A 20,522-nucleotide genomic window follows, 5' to 3' on the forward strand; every position below is an offset into this window, starting at 1 on the left:
TTGAGACAAGTTTAATAAAGGGTCTATTTCTAAAAGTGTAGACAGGATGTAAGGAAACTGCAAAGTAATCCCCAGGCTAGTAACACCAATGGCGCTAGCTCCCCTGAGCCTGAAGGGTCACAGGCAATAGTGGCTACTAGAACACTGGAAAAGAAACCAAGAGGTATGTTGGAGAGAGCTCTCTAATAGAACTATGACCTCAGGACAAGGGATAAAGCCAGCCCGCAGCAAACCAGATTGGGAAGCCAGGGAATAAATATCCCCTGCCTTACTCTCTTCCCTTCATACTTCCTGCGGGTGCCTTTCAACCTAATCAGAAGCTGGAGGGGAAGGGAGCCCACTGATGCAGTCCATATGGGTTAGTGTCCCAGGGCATAGAGCAGGATGGAGTGGATCTAGAAAGACGAATAAGTAGACATGCAACACACCGGGTTTTCTAGACAAGGGAAATTAGCATGAACTACAAGTATGAGGACTTTTAGCAGCATACAATAGAAGCATAGGTATTAAAAGTGAAATTACAGAATCTTATAATTAACTGGGGAAATTTGGAGGTTATCTAGTCTAGTATCTTTCATCAGATATTTATGGCAGCTCCTAGGTAGATGTCTGTGACTAAGCTCACAATATCATAAAACACAACTTATGACATTATTTAATACATTTATTTCTTATAGAGTTATTAACATTAAACCAGAACCACTTCCTAACAGTGATCTTAGGTGTTAGTCTGTATTAAATTATGGCAGTGGGAGCTGGACAGAACAACCCCTCTATGGACTCCTCCACTGGAGTTGTTGCCCTCCCTCCCCAAATAGTGAAGCTTGTGCATATTGTTTCTAAGATCCTGTTTGTTGTTTGGGGCACCCACTCACAGTGATGATTCTTAACAAGCTTAGAGCAAATTGAAATCTTTTTCTCACCTAAAAGTGCTAAGCCAGTGTATCAGTCAGGGTTCAACTAAAAAAAAAGAACCAGTAGGAGATATATATTAAAGAATTTATTACAAGGAACTGGCTGATTTGATTGTGGGAGCTGGCTAGGCAAGTCCGAATCCATAAGGGAGTTTGTCAAGAAGAGCAGGCTGGAACTCTCTGGAAGGAGCTGAATTTTTTCTTCTTCAGGGAAACCCCAGTACCATTCTTAAAACCTTTTAACTGATTAAATCAGGCAAACCCAGCTTATCTCCTTTACTTAAAGTCACCTGCTTGTGGGTATTAATCACATCCACAAGATACTCTCACAGCAACAACTAGATTAGTGTTCGATGTAATAACAGGAGTGTAGCCTAGCCAAGTAGACAGATAAAATTGACCATCATAGCCAAATATCTCCTAATCTGTATGTTTCCATCTAAATTTTTGAATCTAGGTATAAGATTTTACACTGATGTCTATTAAATTTCATTGTGTTCACTTTGGACTATTCCAACCTATCGATTACATCAATTAATTCATCAGTTATCCTCTCCTAGTTTTCTGTCACTCAAAATTTTGATATGCCTTCCAATCTTTTACTCAAGTTTTTCTTAGAGGAGTTAGCAAGATAGGGCCAAGTTTAGAGCTTAGAGCCCACAATAATCTACCATAAATCTCTAGAATTATATATACCCCTTGATCAACCAGGTAAAAATCTACATATGATGAGGTTGAGAAAATAAAACCTTATTTACCAGAATGCCTTGTACATACAGTATGTTATGGAGATGCCTTAATAAGTATTTGTGGATAGAAGGTAGGCAAACATCCCTTCCTGATCCCCCACCTCCAGCTCCTCACAGAGACCTGGTGTCAGCTGATTCCAAGTATTCATACATGGAAAGAAATTGCACTGCAGATCCAGGGAGAAGAATTTTGTTACTTTTGCAAGAGTGAAAAGAAAAGAGAATGGGAGAACAAATATGGAGAGAGCAGACATAAGGAGCCAGAAAGATGGTTATTGATTGTGCTAACAAGAAACCAGTAAAACTCCAAAGTTGGGAACCCAATTGATATTTTAAAATCAGTGATGCCTAAGATGACCATTAAAGTTGTTTTTGTTCTTGGAATTAATCATCTTTGCAATCTGCTCTATGAAATTGTTGGTAAAAATCTATATTCCTAATTAATGCTTTTCAAGAGTGAAGATTCTTTTGGGACAACTTGAAGAGCTGTTGGTTTCACTGTGGGTCCATGTGAGACAGTCCAGGAACAGTACCTCTGGAATCAGGAGTTAAGAAATTATAGAGAATGCCATGGAGAAGTAACCTGCTCTAGAGGGAGGGTTTGAACTTTAGAAGCTGTGGAATGAACACATGGTTATCAAGCTGGGTAAAAACCTTGTTCAACTCTACTCTCATTCCGTTCCTGTTTCAGCATTTTGCACACAGGATATCATAAAAGATGGAGTATAGGTGTTTTATGAAAGTGCTGTTCCCCAGACTTACTAGTCCTCCAGATAAGATAAATGGGATTTAACCTCACATTCTCAAAAACCTTTCCTAATTCTTAGTGACCATGTCTCCTTAACTCAAGGCTCACAAACCATGTATAATAATCTATTAGAGAAATCAAAGGGATTAACATCAAACTGTTTCTAGAATATTAATATATTTCTCCACATCTTGAAAACAGAGGAACTGTTTACCCAGTTTCAGTCCTCTACCACTTGGCCACCTACCTAGAATTTGTCAAATAATAACCAATAGCATTTGTACTCCCATTACTTCAAGGCAAGATCTGTGCCTAGCATTTTATCTGTCACATACTTAATATGAATCAATATTTGCTGAATTAAATTGAGTTGAATTCCTTTTATGGAGAGCTAGGATGTATTCAGGTCTTCTGACTCCAATTTCAGCATTCTCTACAATATACTACACTAGAGGTGCTACAAAAAATTAAGAGAGCCTTACATTTTTAGAGTATATTTGAATATTGTTTTACAGTTGAACACAATGCTTTCATATCCATTCCAATTTTTTTTTTAATGGCATGTTCATTTTCCCTCAGGGTATCTTATCACTATAACTTCAACAAGTAATTCTTTCTGAGTCAGAATTTAGTCTCATAAATTGTTAGCAAGACAGATCAATAATTAATCATGCACTGGGAACAATGGAGCATATTCCTGCTGGCAACTGGAACACTACCTTCTATGTCCTTCTATGGCATTTGGGGGGGGGATTTAATTATCATTAATTTTGGTGATCAGATCAGATCACTAGATCACTACCATGTTCTTGGTTGGAGAAGGTTGTTTTGGAATCTTGCTTTAAGCTAGTCTTGCCATTCTTTTTTATCACTTCTAGGGTCTTTGACCAGCTAGGCTAAGTTTATCATATGTATTCCACTTTATTAACTTTTGGAATATATGTGGAGGACACTGTGAAGTGCCATTTATATCCCCTCCCCTCCTTCAATGAGATACTTGTCCAATTACTGGAAGTGTAGTTCACAGATAGACTTCAGCAGTGAAGACACTGTCTCAGGAGCAAAGAGAGCCACATAGCCCAAAGTTACGCCTCCTCCCTGGGGCAGCCAACTTCCAGTGACTAATCAATTCAGGAACATGAAGTCCTGACCATCTCAGGCTAACTTGGGATGCATTAGAAGAGACACTTTAGCTCCAGAGCACCCAGTGGGGTCAAGGCATCACAACTTCTCCCTCTGCCCAATCCAACTTTTTCCCCAGGGTACTTCCCAGGGGCACTTCTTAATAAACATTCTGAACTCTTAGAGTCTGCTTATGAGGGAACCCCAACTGCATACCATTTAATACCTTTCCTATTACTGACATTTTTTCTTTAAATCAATACAAGTTTTTTGCAAATGAGTTTGATTTTAAAAGAAAATTACTAAAGATCTCCCATTCTAGCAAAATGGTGGACTAATCCAATATGAAAATCCTGCTGCTACAAATACCTAAAAATAATGCCTAAAATATGCCAAGCCCTCTCTCTCCCTTTCTCTCTCTCTCTCTCTCTCTCTAATGCAGAGCTGGGTTCACAGGAAACTGAAATCCCCAGGTGCTAGAAACGATGAAAAATAAGGATGTGAGTTGATGTTTTAGCAAACTGTGATCAGAGCTGGTAAAGCATGAGGCTCGGATTTTAAATCCCAGGCTGGGAAAATCAAAAAGACATTAGGATTTTTGACAAAGCAGTTGGGATGAAGAGCTATGAATAACTGAGAGTTTTACAGAATTGTACATGCAGTGAAAGGGAGACTAGGGAAAAACATAAACCATCTACCATTTTATGCAAATATCAAGGAAACTCTTCCTCTATTTAGGCTTTCACAGGGAAAAACATCTCCCTGGGAAACCCTACATCACAGCCCTGTACCTTATACAGATTTGAATTTAAATTTATGCTACCTGATTACCTGATTTTTTTTTTTTTTTGTAAATACGTTCATGTTAACATATAAAAATTTCCTTCCAAAGTAAGGTAAGTCTGGAAAATGACAGAAGCAACACAAAACCACTTAAGAAAAACATTCCCACAATTCCTACATAAAAAGACTTGTTGGGGGTGAACTTACAAGAAAATTTTATAAAATGCACCAAGTTAAAAAGAAAAATCTACTCAGAAAAAAAAAAAAATCTACCCAGTGAGAGTCAGTTTGCATATACCTGCACCCATATACACACATGTGCATAACATAAGGCATAGCACCCCCAAGTTTGATACAGTAGAACAACAATGTAAAAAAAATTATGGAATAAATATATTTTTAAATGGTTAAGAAACTATAAGAAAAAAGAGAAGGCATCATGAAAAAGGAATAGGCTTCTGAGCAAAAGAATCAAATAGAATTAAGAAAAATGAAAAGAATGTTCATTTAAATTAAGTGAGCTTAAATTAATGACTTAAATAGAAGATTAGACACTGTGGAAGGAAAGATTAATGAACTAGAGAAAGATCAGAAAATACTGCCCTGAATGCAGCCCAAAAAGAAAATATGAGTTTAAGGACAGAAACTCTTAGATTAAAATAAAAATGTCATAAATATATGCTGTTTGCAAGAGGTATACTTAAAACATGAAAGTTAGTGAATGGGAATTCCATCATAGGCAATACTAAAAAGAAATCTGATATTAATTTCAGACAATATATAGACTTCAAGGTAAAGGCACAAATAGGGAGAAAATTTCATCATATAGTGTTCAAAGGAATAATTCACCAGAATGATACGATGTCTCTATGTTGAAAAATTCAGGAAAATCTATTAAACCAGGAGAATTAATAGAGTTTGGCAAAGTTGCTGAATTAAAAAATTAGTATATAAAAATCAATAGCCTTTCTGTATATGATACCAAAAAACAACTGAAAATGAAATTACTAAAATATTATTTAAAATAGCAATAAACACTAAAAGATACCTAAGAATAAATCTAGCAAAAGATCTATAAGATGTTTAAGAAGAGGAAAAGCATAAAACTTTATTGAATAATATAAAAAACACCTGTATAACTAAAGAGTTATTGTGTTTATGAATGGGAAGACTCGAAGTTCTAAGATATCACTTCTTGCCAAATTAGTTAAAAATTTCCCAAAGGGATTTTCGTAAACATTGACAAACTAATTTTAAAAGTATATATGAAAACAAGTCTAAAGATAGCCAAGATACTTCTGACTTAGAATGAGAAGTGGAACTTGCCCCAGTAGATTCTTACTATAAAATGGTATTTGTATAAACAATATGATATTGACATATGGATTAAAAAAAGACAAGAGTCTAGAATCAGTCCCATATATACAGGGGAATTTGGTATATGACAGGGGTGGCATTACAAATCAACTGGGAAAGAACAAACAGATTGTATGCAGGCAACTGATTCTCATTTGGAAGAAGATTAAGATCAGATCCCATTCTCAGCTCATGCTTCTGGGTGGATAAAAGATCTAAATGTGAACATCAAGACTTTAATAATTTTAGAAAAAAAATGTTATGATATTGGCATAAAAAGAATTCTTAGAAAAGACAAAAGTAAAACCATGATGACAAAATTCATAAACTTTTCATAAATTCATAAAATTTTAATAGGTATTTTTAATTATAAAGTGAAAAAAAAAAAGCCCCACAGACTAAAAGAAGATATTGTAACAAATAGAGTCAACAAAGAATTAGTATTTGGTTGTATAGAGAACACCTACAAATCAACAGGAAAATCAAGTAGAAAACTGAACAAAGGATACAAATAGACAATTCTTAGCAGAGGAAAAAAACAAAGACCAATAAATATATTTAACTAGTAATTGCAGAAATGCAAGTTTGATAACAAAGATTTATCATTTCACAACAGACTGGCGAAACTTAAAGGTTAGATAACCCCATGAATGACCCAGAATTTAAGGAAATGAGAATCTTATACATTACTGTTGGGAGTATATGTTTGAGACAACTTCTTGGAAGAGAAATATAGGGGCGCCTGGGTGGCTCAGTCCTTAAGCGTCTGCCTTTGACTCAGGTCATGATCCCAGAGTCCTGGGATGGAGGCCCTCATCAGGGTCCCTGCTCGGTGGGAAGCCTGCTTCTCCCTCTCCCACTCCCCCTGCTTGTGTTCCCTCTCTCGCTATGTCTCTCTCTATCAAATAAATAAATAAAAATCTTAAAAAAAAAAAAAAAGAAATATACTGGGGCGCTTGGGTGGCTCAGTCATTAAGTGTCTGCCTTCAGCTCAGGTCATGATCCCAGGGTCCTGGGATTGAGCCCCGCATCGGGCTCCCTGCTCCGCCGAAAACCTGCTTCTCCCTCTCCCACTCCCCCTGCTTGTGTTCCCTCTCTCTCTGTGTCTCCCTCTGTCAAATAAATAAAATCTTAAAAAAAAAAGAAATATAGTAATATCTACTAAGATTTAAGATTTTGATACGCTACACTCAGCACATGTACTTTTAGAAATATATCCTACAGAAATTCTCACACATCTGTATTAGAAAATGTGTGCAGGGATTTTCATTGCAGAATTGGTTTTGGTAACACTGAAATGGAAAAGGCTAATATCTGTGGAATGAGTAGGATAAATAATGGATGAATGAATAGATAAACTGGTCTATAAATATATAAAATGATTGAATGAAGCCTACTTATATCCAGATATATCTTAAAAAGTGAAAAAGCAAGTTGCAAAAGAATATATAGTATGATGCTATTTATATAAAACATAGAAATAATACTGGATACATATATGTAGTAAAAGAGCTACATAGCAATTTCAGGATAATAGATACCTCTGAAGAGGGAACAAGGGGAAAGGATGTTGGAAGGAGCTTTGAGTGTGTCTGTACCATTCTGTTTCCTTAGAGAGATACCTAAAACAAACAAGGCAAAATGTTACCATCTGTTAAATTGTGTGAAGTAGGAGGGTTATGGTGAGGTGTGTTTTCTGGATTTCTTTATATGTTTGAAATATTTCATGGTTAATTTTTTAGAGAAAAAATGAAAAGTAGTATCACTTGTGACAAGTAGAATGTATAGATGAATTATTAAGTATATTAACTGTCAAAATTTTAAAGTTTGTGTGTGACCACTTAAAATTATCTAATGTACTCTTTGGGAAACAGTAATGAAAGGTGATGAAAATTAGCAAGTGCAGCTAATTATCTACCCAGACTGCAGGCACCCTCATCCCCCAGAGGGTCTTGAATACAGCATGTCACCATCTTTTTCTTGTCCCTTTTGCTCCCACTCATTACTGAAGGACTTCCCATTATCCAAGGTCTCCCACAAGCACTGTCTCCTTAAGTAATCATGTCCAAACCAACTGGAGTGGGTATGATCAGGTGTGCATAATGATGCTCTGAATCATCAAGACCAGGTTAAATCATGCTCATTATCTTCTGCTGGGGAAGGTGGAAGAATATATTGTATACTTTTCAGACAGATTTCCATCATAAAACAGTCAAAAAGGGGTATGACTCATCTAGTGGGAAAAAATGATTTATATGGAAGACATTTCTCAATAATGTCTGATAAAAGAAATGTAACTATAAACAACCCATTGTTTAAAATACTTAAATTACAATGAATTTTTAATGTATTTTGGACCTGTTTTTTCAAATTTTTCAGTAATTGATAGTAACTTCGTGTTTCTCACATAATTCTGCATTTTGTGTAACTCTGAGAAGCAGTATGAGCAAGACTGCCTACATTTGAATCCTTGCCTACCAGGTACCAACTATATGACCTTGGGCAGGTTACTTAACCTCTTTGTGCCTATATCATTTCATCTGTAAAACAAGAATGATAATATCCCCTTGCTCTTACCATCAGTAAAAAAAAAAAAAAAAAAAAAAAAACTGCCCGGTACCTAAGTGGTTTATACATGTTAGCTTTTATTTTAACACCATAATTATTGGTTTTGATGCTTCACTTGTTTTATAAACCATATTTCTTTCTGCTAAATTAAAAGTTTTAGGCAGTGAATTAGCCTTTGAAAGTCAGAATCCTTGTTATTTCAAGTTTTGCTTAGTATATTTGAGGAGATAATTTTTTTCTACTTATAACACAATTTGTCTACTATTTCCTAGCACGACCAATAGAGGTATTTATGTTTGACAACAATGATCTGGGGACACTGTGAATAAACTTGATTATTGTAAACCTCTATGCTCTTATCCAAGTGCATTTGAGTTGATCACATCTTTATTTGACTAAACTCTTTGCTGAGTCATGCTTTTTTAGATGGAATGTTATTTTTAGTAATGGATCATGATTCTCCCTCCTTATCTCTTATTGTATCTTCCTGGCACACAATAAGGGCAAATGTGAAGAGCTCTTCTGATGCATTATTCAGAAAATCAGATGCTGAAGTTGGTTTATATCAAATTCAATTGAAATTAAGTAAGAAAGATACAGTGTCTGTGTAGGCAAGATTTTCTGCAAGGGAAAGAACTTCCCATTTTTATCTCTTTCTATCATTTTAATGTTGAAAGCACCTGATTTTTAGTCAGACTAAAAGACATTCATCTCCTAGCTTAATTTTTAATTCCTTTAACTCTCAATGATCCTTTATGTCATTTTTGAGGTAACTATAATTTGAGATTCAAAATCATGAATCTATTGTTCTTTTTCCTTTTGTTATTTTAGATGATTTAAATGGTATTTGTTTATGATTTGTGGTGAAACATAGAAGAGAGTGAGGAATGCAGGAAGGGCAAAGGAAGGAGTTGGGCAAAGATAGGGTCTCAGGAGAAGTTTAGGGCTTTAAGAGTGAATTACGGGCACCTGGGTGGCTCAGTGGGTTAAGTGTCTGCCTTCGGCTCAGGTCATGATCTCAGGGTCCTGATATGGAGCCCCACATATCGGGCTCCCTGTCCAGCAGGGAGTCTGCTTCTCCCTCTCCCTCTGCCCCTCTCCCCTGCTCCTGCTCTCTCTCTCTCTGAAATAAATAAATAAAATATTTTTTAAAAAAGAGTGAATTGCACTAGAGGATTTCTCCCTTCCCATAGGCAAGGGGTTAGGCTGTTACCCTCACATCAATCAGTTAATGGCTAGAGGCCACCAGTACCCTGCAGAGGCTAAATATCCATATGGAAGACTTTGTCTTAATTGCTAGACCTCCTCAATTCCAATAATCTTTGTGTCTGTTTCTCATCAGTCATTTACCAGCCACATGCAGAGCTATTTCATCAATATAATTTCAAACTCAAAAATAATTGTCTGATCAAAGCCACCTTCCTGCCACTTCTCCTTCTCTTTCTCCTATCAAACTTGCCTTCACCTTCACGATGACCTCAAGTTCCCTTCCCCCACTCCCTTTTCACCCCTCTGTCCACTCTCCTCAGTATCACTTACTCACACAGCCAGCCTGGACCACATGGCCAAACATGACCCTCAAGTCCTCACACCAGCCCCTCTTATTGTTTCATACCCATGATTCATTTGTGTAGATTGTTTCCTCCAAATGGAATGCCAGTTTCGTCTTCTTGGCCTGACAAACTCCTATCTACCTTTCAAGAACTCTCTAAAGTGTCCATTCATCTGTGAAGATTTCTTTATTTCCCTTAGCGAGAGTAGGGTGCTTAAGTGGGCATTTGCTGTTTGGCGGCTGTCCATCATCCATTTTACTTTTCTCACCATCCCAATTTCCTTTTGAGGAATTAAGTGTTCCCCAGTGAATACATTCTTATGGGAATGTAATGAGAAGCCTTGTCTTCCCTAATTAGACCCATCAGAATCATCATGGAGTCTGGAGCAAAGAGGGGAAGATCCTAAAATGATTGGATTTCAATCCATCCCTGTAGCAGCATCTGTCTCTGCTTCTGGAGAGCTTTGATTCCTGACCGACCCCATTGATTTTCTGAGCTTTCAACAGCCTCCCAGTTTCCAGAGAGCTTTGATTCCGGACCGACCCCATTGATTTAATGAGCTTTCAACAGCCTCCCAGTAAGTTCCCTTTGCTTAAGTCAATCAGATTACATTTCTATTGCTTACAAGAAGACTCCTGTACTCCCACAGTGCCTTATTACAGAGTACCTACCACATGGCATTGTAATTTTTGGTAAACATGTCTGTCTCCACTGCCAGGCTGAGACAGCGTCTCCATCATCTTTGGAAACACAACATCTAGCCTTGTGTCTAACACATGGTAAGTATTCAATTCATACCGATTAAATGGACAAGTAAATATATGAATGACAGAGAATAAGTTGTTTCCAGCTCTTTTCTTTTTCATTAATATCTGCAACAAGCAAGTGGGCCCTTTTTGTTCCACAGCTTTGCTTCTATTCATTATCAACAAGAGGATTCTTCATGAATTCCACAAGTGACAGGGATTAAGGAATAGACTTGATAGAGAAATTTATAGTAGGAGGGTCAGGAGAGAAGGCACAGAATCCCAGTTCTCCCATCATCTCACAGAGAGATGAGCTGGGTCCCGGGATTGCTGGACACATGGAAGGTCTATCTACTGAACTGCCTACCTAGAGTATAATCATGAGAAAGTGACCTTGTCAGAGGTGGGCTACTTGGGTACCCAGCTCCCTAGGAAAGTCAGATGTCCAGCACCTGGAGACATTGGGGGACCGTGAGAAATTATAGTCCTTCCTGTTTTGTTTTGTTTTTAAGATTTTATTTATTTGACACACAAAGAAGAGAGCAAGCACAAGCAGGGGGAGTGGCAGGCAGGGGAGAAGCAGGCTCCCTGCTGAGCAAGGAGCCCGATGTGGGGCTCGATCCCAGGATCTTGGGATCATGACCTGAGCCGAAGGCAGCCGCTTAACCAACTGAGCCACCCAGGGGCTCCAGTCCTTCCTGTTTTTAAAAAGGTAGCCACTGATCTCATGGGAAGCTGAGTTGGGTGCATCCCTTCCTGCAGGGAGAAGGAGCAGCTTGTTTTCCATGAGATCCAGAGTTGCCATCTGTATTACTTTGCTAAGGATATTATAATAAAATACCACAGGCAAGGTGGCTTAATCAGTAGAAATTTATTTTCTCACAGTTATGGAGGCTGGAGGTCCATGATCAAAGTGTCAGCAAATTTGGTTTCATTCTGAGGCTTCTGTCCTTGGCTTATGGATGGCCACCTTCTCAGTGTGTCCTTACATAGCCTTTTCTTAGTGCCTGCATGCCCCTGATGTCTCTCTGCCTTCTTATAAGGACACTAATCATGTTGGATTAGGACCCCACCCTAATGGCCTCATTTTAACTTAATCACCTCTCTAAAGACCTTCTCTCCAAATAAAGTTACATTCTGAGATACTAGGGGATAGGACTTCAGCATATGAATTTAGGGGGGACACAATTCAGCCTGAAACAGCATCCAAGATAGTCATGAAATAATAATTAAGACTGCAGAAGTAATAACATGTCAAGAACTCTCTATAAATTATGTCTCTGACAAATACTGAAATACAAATTCATCTAGTTGAAGCACTTCCCATATCTGCTGCTGTATGAAATAGTGCTCTGGTGTACCTACTCTGCCCTCTTTTACTCCTGAGGCTCATCCCCACCACTTCTCAAGTCAGCTTTGAGCCCTTATCAGGACAGAACAACAGGCATCCACTAGTTGGCTGTTCAGAGGATTCCAGATTCAGGAAGGTCCTTTACATCAGGCTCAGAATAGTCTCCTCAAGTCATTTCCTGACTGTGCTTTCCCCCAATTTGGAAATTGTTAAACGTAAAAAGGAAATTAAAGTGTTGTCAAGGTAACTTTATCTGATCGTTGAGCCCTCTGATAGTAAAGAAAACTTGTATTTCAGTACATTTGGGAAGCCAAAAAAAGAATTACAAATTACAAATAAAAGCCATGGGTAGAAATCTGTAGTGGCAAATCATTTCTCATATGTATATGCATGCACAGGCAACCTTTCAAAATGTATTCTTGCTCTTTGAAAGCATGGTAATAGGAGCAATTGCTATTCCAAACACAGATTAGTAGGTTAATCCCATTATTTTTCCTCTTTAATCATGACTATAGATAGCATATAACTCAAAGCAGAAATTAGATGCTAAAAGTGTCTGGTGTTACTGAATTGATTGGATAACTTGAAGCATTCAAAATAATTGCAAATTAACTTTTAAATTAAAAACATTTTTTTAATTTAAAAAGAAATTGAACAACTCTGATGGTTTGTCAGGAAGAAGAAAAACAGGAACCACTTAAAGATTTTTGTGGTCTTGTTAATGAGGCATCAAATCTCAAAATGCATCTTTTAAAATGGTTTCAGGCATGGCTCACCTAATCAGAGGTTTCACTGAGTGTCATAATGGACTTCAAGAGGCATTGTGCTGTGATGTGGAAGAGTATTGGGGTGGGGGCATGCACGTGCACCCTGGGGATAGAGTGGGGGCTGTAAAGCTGACTGTCCCTCCAAATAGCTTTCCACATCTGTAAACTGATGACAGTGGTTTGAAAATTGTGATGTGTTATATAAATGTTTGAGAAATATCATTATTGTAGCAGGCAAAATTCTATTTCTTTACATTCTTTAAATCCTATCAAATTAATTCTGAGTCCCCATCCCAAAAGGCAAGTTATTGGTACTCTCTCTGTGTGTTTTCCCAAGGTCTTAGAAAGGCTGTCAGGGAGGAGGAAGGAGACTTGGGCAGAGCAAAATTTTCAGGGAGATTCTCTCCTCCAGTCCTAGATGCACACTATTTTTCTAGATGCCCATTGCTCACATCCTCATGTTCTCTTGGAATCTTATAGTTCTAAGGTGTATGGGCCATGATCAGACAAGGGAGTCTGAGAGATGAGATCTTGGTGTCTAAGATCCTTTCTTTAGGGTACACCAAACAGCCCCTTTCCCTGGAGGCCTTGCTTCCTGCTTTGTATTTGCAGAAACTTGCATCTCTTTCCCAGACTGGGAGCATCTCTCTCCCTCCTACCATCAGAAGCATCTTTCTATCTCCTCCACCCCCCTCAGACGCTTTCACAGAAGACAGGAAGAGGATAGTCTTTGCAGGTAGCTTCCACCTTCTGACTAAAAGCAAGGTGATCTTCTTGAAAGGCAGAAGTTAAAAAATAAGGAGAGTGTAAAGGAGGAAGCATTTTCCTTCTATCCTTCTAGGTTCTTTTGGCTGGTTTATTAATTAAATTGACATAAGACATATCAATAGGAGGAAAACAAATTTAATTTCATATGCATGGGCAATTGAGGTTTATAAGCCATCCTGAGCTAAGAAGGAGGTAAGGGTCTGGGGCTTCAAAGAGAAGGAAGACAATTCACAGGAAGATGGGAAGAGCAAATGTTTGGTAAACAAATGATTGTCATACCATGCAGAGACAATAGGGCAGAGAGGAAGTTGAATAAACATGCCCTGCCAACCTCCCCTCACCTTACCATACCTAGCCCATACTCTTCATAGTTATCTCTGGTGATAACTCTCTTCCTGGACCAGGCTCTCTATCTAAACTCTTAGAGGCAATTAAGGGGGCAGTAAAAAGCTCTTCCTGAGTCTTTTTTGGCCTTAATTAGCTTCAGCTCAAAATAATCCACATGCCAAAGCGGCACATTTTGGGGAGGCTCATCTGAACCCCTTCATGAGCAAAACCCAAACTAATAAGGCAGCACATTATTTAAAAAATATAAAACATAAAAATAATGTTATTTTTCCTTGTTTGTCCATATATAGTAAGAAAGCAAGCAAAGAAAAATTTCACAGATGAAGGAGACCAGCTGTTTAAGATGGGCATCAAGATTCTCCAGCAGTCTAAAAGCCAAAAACAAAAAGCAGAGTAAGTCTTTGTCCACAGTTACCTAAGCCAACTTAAATTCCTGACTGAGAAAAAAGAACAATCCAAAATCTAGTTTGTCATTAAAAGCTTATTGGGATAACAAATAAGTTTATTTCCCCATAAGCTTTTGTTTTTAAGAGGATCAATTGATGTTTAAAGAATCCTAAAATTATCAGCCTAAACAAACAGAATTGTATGTGAAATTGTGGTCCCTGCACTTTAAGTGAAATGCAGAATTAAGGCACTAATCTGAGTATTCAGGCAAAAATATTGTTTTGAGCTTATTAGGTATTTCAAATGAAATAAAAGATGTTATTTGCATTAGAGTGGTTGTTTTAGAATGCTTTATTCTGCCTAACTCAGCATTTCTAGAGCACTTTATGGTTTTCAAAGCACTTTCATGTATGTGATTCCATTTTATTCCCAGAACAGCCTTATGAGTTAAGAAGAGCTTCATTTCCCCACTTTAAACAATTGGGAACAGAGATTCAAGGATGTTAAAGTGAGGTGATCACAAATACACAGCTGGGAAGTAATCAAGCTGTGGCCACATGGTCTCACTCCATGTTCATCATTTCTCTTTTCACTTGTCTACTTTGTCTAAAGGGGAGGCAGAAATATCTTGTCCCCCCAGTAGAGGGACACAACATGAGGTCACCCCTCAAGTCTCCATTAAAACCTCGTTGAGGTCAAATCCTAATTCTACCATTCATTGGCTGTGTTATCCCTGGGCAAGTTACTTAACCTGCTTGTGTTCTGGATAGTACAGTTAGGCTCTTAGAACAATGCCCAACACATAGTAAACAGAAGATAAGCATTTGTTATCTTTATGTCTAGTCCTCTAAATGGTAAGCAGAAGATATGGGAGAGAAGAAAACAAGTGTGTCTTGAAGCAATAATAAAAAGAACAGGCTCTGTATCTCCAACAAAGAGACGTCTTTTGTTTGCACACAGATTAGGCATAGCAACTCTGGGGGAAGCATCCCAGTGCTGTGGTAACCATTCCTAGACAGGGCAGCAGCAGATTACCTGAATTCTTTCTTAAAGCTCAAAGCTTCCCAGAAGAGCATACAAGTATAGAGAATAAAGGGGCATTCAACTCTGAAGAACTTCCATTTATTAAGCTCCTTCTTTGTGCTACTTATTTTTCTGGGCATTTTTGTGTGGAATAGCATTCATTGCTCACAGTGGATATTGTGACTCATAAATTGTTATCCCCAAATTAGAGAGGAGGAAATGGAAGTTCAAAAATATTCTATAATTCTTCCAAAGTGACAAGAAGAAGGAAGTAAAGGAGTCGGTCATCTCTCTAGGGGAAGTTAAATTAGAAGCTCCTTATAAGAGCAGAGGAAACCATCCCCTGCAAAACCTGGGTCTCATGCTGAGCATCTCTGGGGGCTGTCATGATGCGGATGGGGTTAAATCAGACCCCCAAAATATAATCCAGCCTGATAGGGAAGTATGCTCACTCAGAAGCTCACTGAGTGGATGAGTAAGAATAGAGAATTCTCAACCCAGCCCAGCTAGATGAAAGAACAATGGAATTCTGGAAAGGGGCTGGTCGCTGAGGTTTCAGATTAGCTCTATCAATAGCAGGTGAATGCAAGATGAGGGGCTCACTGGGTATGCCCTGTTAAATACAAGGAAACCCTAGATTCAGTCCAATGGGACAAAATCACTCTTGGAAGCTCCCAAGTAACTATCCACTTAACCTGGATGGGTACTTTCTTCTTTGGCTTAAAGAATGGGGAGAAAACCCAGCCCTGAAAGCAGATTATCCAGCAGTGAAGGAGCCTTCATGACACCTAGGTGTCATTCAATCTCAGGATATTCTTGCCCAGCCTATCCTTTCCCAAGAGTGCCAGAAAAACAGCTTTAAAAAAAAAAAAAAAAGATTTTATTTTTAAGTAATCTCTACACCCAACATGGGGCTTGAACTCACAACCCCGAGATCAAGAGTCACATGCTCCACCAACTGAGTCAGCCAGGTGCCCCAAGAGCAGCTTATTTTTGCAGCAGCATAGGTACATGAGAGGGTGCATAAAGCTGAGTCCCTTGACCCTTCCGAGTTAATAGAGAACTGAAACCAAATCTGCTCATAACAAGAGATTTCAGGAATTTGTGGGAAAGCTGAATGAAATTCCTCCAAATAGCAGGATGGTCTGCTCTTCTCTTAAGCCAGTTACATCCAGTCTAGCCATCTCAAAGATTCTGGCCAGGGGAAAGAAAAATGAACACCCTACTGACCACAGAGGAATCATTTCTCTCCCATTCAATGGGAGAGAATCCCATCTCAATCCTCTGTCCTCCTTGCTCCACCACTTCTTGTACAAGACAGAGGTGCTACTAGTCCTTTTGGCTCATCCACATCGACATCTTGACCCAATTCATGCGTTCATCCATCCATTCATTCATTCACTCATTCAGCTATAAATTGTTTAGCAAGTCAGTGCTGTTAGAAGTACAGATGTTAAGCAAGCATGTGTCAGGGAGACACAGACTTGTCTACAGGAGTCAAGAAGCCTCAGAGACAACCAGGGTTAGCTGTCATTAAGAATTACTCCCCATCAGCAAAGAAGATTTGGAGATAAGCTGCTGCCCTACACCAAGTTTCTGATGAATCCTAGAGATTCCAATAGTCTCCTCCTTCCCCAGCACCCACCTTAGCATCCAGTACCAGGTCCTTTAGAAGTTATCCAGATATCTAAGTGAACTTTCTTTTGGGGATCTGCTAATGTTGCCCAGTTTCTCCTACTTTTTCCCTCTTGGGGGTTATAACACAGATCTTAATCCTACCTAATTTCCCAACAACTTTCTTCAGCCCTGGGTCCTGCTTCTAGTATTCCTTATATCACCTTGGACTTTCTTGACAGGGGACCAAGGTATCCACCCCTCCCTTAGAATTAAAAACACCTAGACGGATTGGTTTTGTGACCTTTTGTTGCCCCCTGGGATCAGTGAATGGATATACTGCTGGATCCTGCAGCCCATCTCGGATTTCTCTGCCCTGGTCCATGTGGGTGTCCTTCTAATCCCAGCAGGCTATGTGGTTGCAGCAGCAAATCATGTGGCAGAATGACTTCAGGGAGTCTGTGTCTGGTTGTCAAGCCTATCTCTGAATGCCAGATATTTGCATTCATTGACCTTTAGACCTTCTGTCTTATTTGCCTTCTGGTCCCTAGAATATTAGCTTGCTCTGACCATGGTTAATTTCTTGCTTGACCACCTGGCTTCTTTTGTCCCGCTGGAGTCTATTCCCTGTGTTGCCATCCAGGACCCTAAAGCCTACATGGTAATAACATTCAGTCCGAGCCCATTCTATTCTGCTCCAGCCACCAAGAGCAAATTATTTTAGCATCAGCATAGATAGGTGGTACATAAAGCTGAGTCTCCTGATCCTTCTGAGTAGCAATGGTAGATTTGTGTATTTGTTCTTGTATTTGAGTCAAGGTCACCAGTAGAGGTTAATGCTTTCTGTTACGCTACCAAAAAGGAAGTTATAAAAAGTAAAAATAAATCCCAAAAGTACTCTCTGTCTGACACAGGTTTTGACCTTGCAAGACTCTCCATCACTACTTGTTACAAAGATCAGATCCAGGTGATTTCTGAGCAGGACTCAGAAAATGTGATGTAAGGCAATCCTATGGCATCTATATTTATAATCACTGAATTTTCACACCGTTTACCCACTAATTACAGGAGAACAATTACCATGCTATAAAACTTTAGAATTTACACAGTAGTCCTAATAATAATAATAATAGCTAAATTTATTGAGTGCTTGCTATGTACCAGGTACTATGCCAAGCACTTCACATGGATTATCTCATTGAATCTTCCCAGCAACCCCATGAAGTAAGTGCTATTGTATCCCCACTCCATAGATGAAAGAGGCACAAAGAAGTTAAATAACTTGCCTGAAGCTCTCAAAAACTCTCAGATTTTGAACCAGGCAGTCAAGACTTTAGAGCCCTAAGGGTTTGGGTTTTATTTGGTTATTGGTTTTCGACACAGTCTGACTTTGCATGCTGAGGAATATGTTCTGTTTTAGACAATTATTTCAGAATACAAAGGGACCGTTGTTTTCATGATAGTAGCTTTCTAGATGTGACATTCCAGTTTTGATTATTTTTGATTATATTGTTATATATTTCAGAGTTCATTTTGTAAACAAATACTCATATGATGTGGGTGGCCATGGGAGAGTTCACTATTTTAGGACAAGTGACTCAATTTTTCACTTGGTGAATAAGCTTGAAGCATGATGTATCCTATATATTTCTCCTTTTCAGCAGCTTCACTATTTGTCAGATATATCTGAAATTATAGTCTTAGATAATGTAGGGCTGGAAAAAACCCTACTGATCTATAGATGTGATGGACTTCAGCTAAACTGTCATTAGTAGCAATGACAACTTGCTCTACTTGTTAGAGAGAAGTAGTGTGAAGGAGGGAGCAGAAAAACATTTTTGATAATCAAACCTCTACCTTCATATTTTTGAAACAGAGCCTACGTGTTCTTTGCCAAGGCAGCTGACATGGGAAACTTGAAAGCTATGGAGAAAATGGCTGATGCTTTGCTATTTGGAAATTTTGGCATGCAAAACATAACAGCAGCTATCCAGTTATATGAGTCCCTGGCTAAAGAAGGATCATATAAAGCCCAAAATGTGAGTTTTGAAAGAAAAGTAAGCCTTACATAGTTATATCCTAAAATAACTGTAGACAAATAACATGTGAAAGGAGCTTAGCAACAGTATTCCCACTCTGCCACGTGAACCCAGACCTAGGGAAGTTACAGTAACACTCTGAAATAGTGGTGTCAGGGAGGGGACACAAGCAAGAGCACTGGGCAAATTCTTCAAGTTATATGGGTGACTATCAGGAATGGAACAGAACTGCTCTCTAATTCAGCTTCCCATCTTATGTCCATGGGTGTGTTTAGAAATAATTTAAGAAGTCTAAACCCCTAAAATAATTAAATTTTACTTAAATATATTCACCTATACAAAAAACAAAACACAGAAGTCAGTCTATGACCTCGCATAATGTTTGCCTGGTTTTTACATTTCAAACATTTCAAACATTTTATAAACTAAATATATTTCCTTTTCTATTTTACTAAATGCATTTCATTTTATTCCAAGTATAACATAAGCATTTCATAGAAAATCTGGAAAACAGAAAAATAAATAGATAAATAAGTAAGTAAATAGATAAATAAAGCCCTTCACAAGCCAACCATTCTGACTCAACTATTGTTAGGACTGCTTTATATTTTTGCTTAGCTTCTTCCTCATGCATCTCTCTTTTTACATCATCCTAATCACAATGCAAGTGCATATATCATTTGTTTCTTGCTACTTTCACTTAATGCTATAGCAAAAGCATGTTTTCATGTTGTTAGTCTTTTTAATAAAAACATTTATTTCTGATTACAAAAGAAGTTCATGCTCATTACAAAAAAATGTCTGAGAATTCAGAAAGTATGAAGAAGAAAGTAAAAGTTGTCTGAAACCTCTCCTCCCAAAGATCATTTTTGGTATCTCTGGGAGGAAAGCGTAGAAGCTAGACTTTGGAGTCAGAAAGATTTAAGTTCAAATCCATTCTGCCACTTGCTTGTTGGATACCTCCTTAACAAAATCCTATCCCCTTCCATATGAGAATCCTTTGGTACACTCTTTAGTTCTGTTTCCCTCATAATCTAATAGGAGTAAAACGTTAAGTGTGTTTCTAGGTAGCATTGCGTATGATTGAAATGACTCATGATTGAAAACTTCCTTTGCATTGGAGCAAACTGTAATGAACAAAATACCTGATGGTGGTAGTGATTCTTATGAGAACCCTGAACACTATACGTGTGGAACCGTTACTTGGGGGGTTGGGGCTCCTGCACCCACCTAGTGTGGATCTCACCTCCTTGAGGCATCATCTGAGGGACCAAAGACAATGGCCACTGGAGGACTGTATGAACTGCACAAGAACTGCAGCAAGAACTCACACAGAAGGAAGACCTAACTCTGCCCTGGGAAACTGTAGTTCCTGTGCTGTATCCACCTGAATAGACTGATGGCACCTGGAGCCTAGGGAGCCTCGCGAGTCTCTTTGTTTACTTAGTTGAAACAGAAGCTGGCCCGGAGGACCTCTGATGGGTGGGACAACCTCTCTAATTTTCATCTGTAGGGTTAGGTTTTATCATATATAAAACACTGGATACTGTGTCCATCTTGTTCACAGTTGTATCTAATATTTAGCACAGTGCCTGGGACAAGAAATATGCACTGAATGCTGAATCAATTAATGATGAATGATTAAATGGAATTATTGTGGGGATTAAAATAATGTGTAAAGGCACT

General features: G+C 38.4%; 1 protein-coding gene across 1 annotated transcript in view; it reads left to right on the plus strand.

The window, feature by feature from the left end:
- SEL1L2 (SEL1L2 adaptor subunit of ERAD E3 ligase) overlaps positions 1–20,522 on the plus strand; it is a 110,940-nt gene that overhangs the window by 33,353 nt on the left and 57,065 nt on the right. Inside the window, exons 3-4 of the mRNA XM_035005820.1 lie at positions 14,064–14,166; positions 18,674–18,836. Of these exons, the coding sequence (XP_034861711.1) occupies positions 14,117–14,166; positions 18,674–18,836 (213 nt within the window). The 5' untranslated portion in view covers positions 14,064–14,116. The remainder of the gene's footprint in view (positions 1–14,063; positions 14,167–18,673; positions 18,837–20,522) is intronic.

The sequence above is a fragment of the Mirounga leonina genome, unplaced genomic scaffold (assembly GCF_011800145.1).
Source record: "Mirounga leonina isolate KUSES-001 unplaced genomic scaffold, KU_Mleo_1.0 Mir_150, whole genome shotgun sequence".
NCBI classification, from domain to species: domain Eukaryota; kingdom Metazoa; phylum Chordata; class Mammalia; order Carnivora; family Phocidae; genus Mirounga; species Mirounga leonina.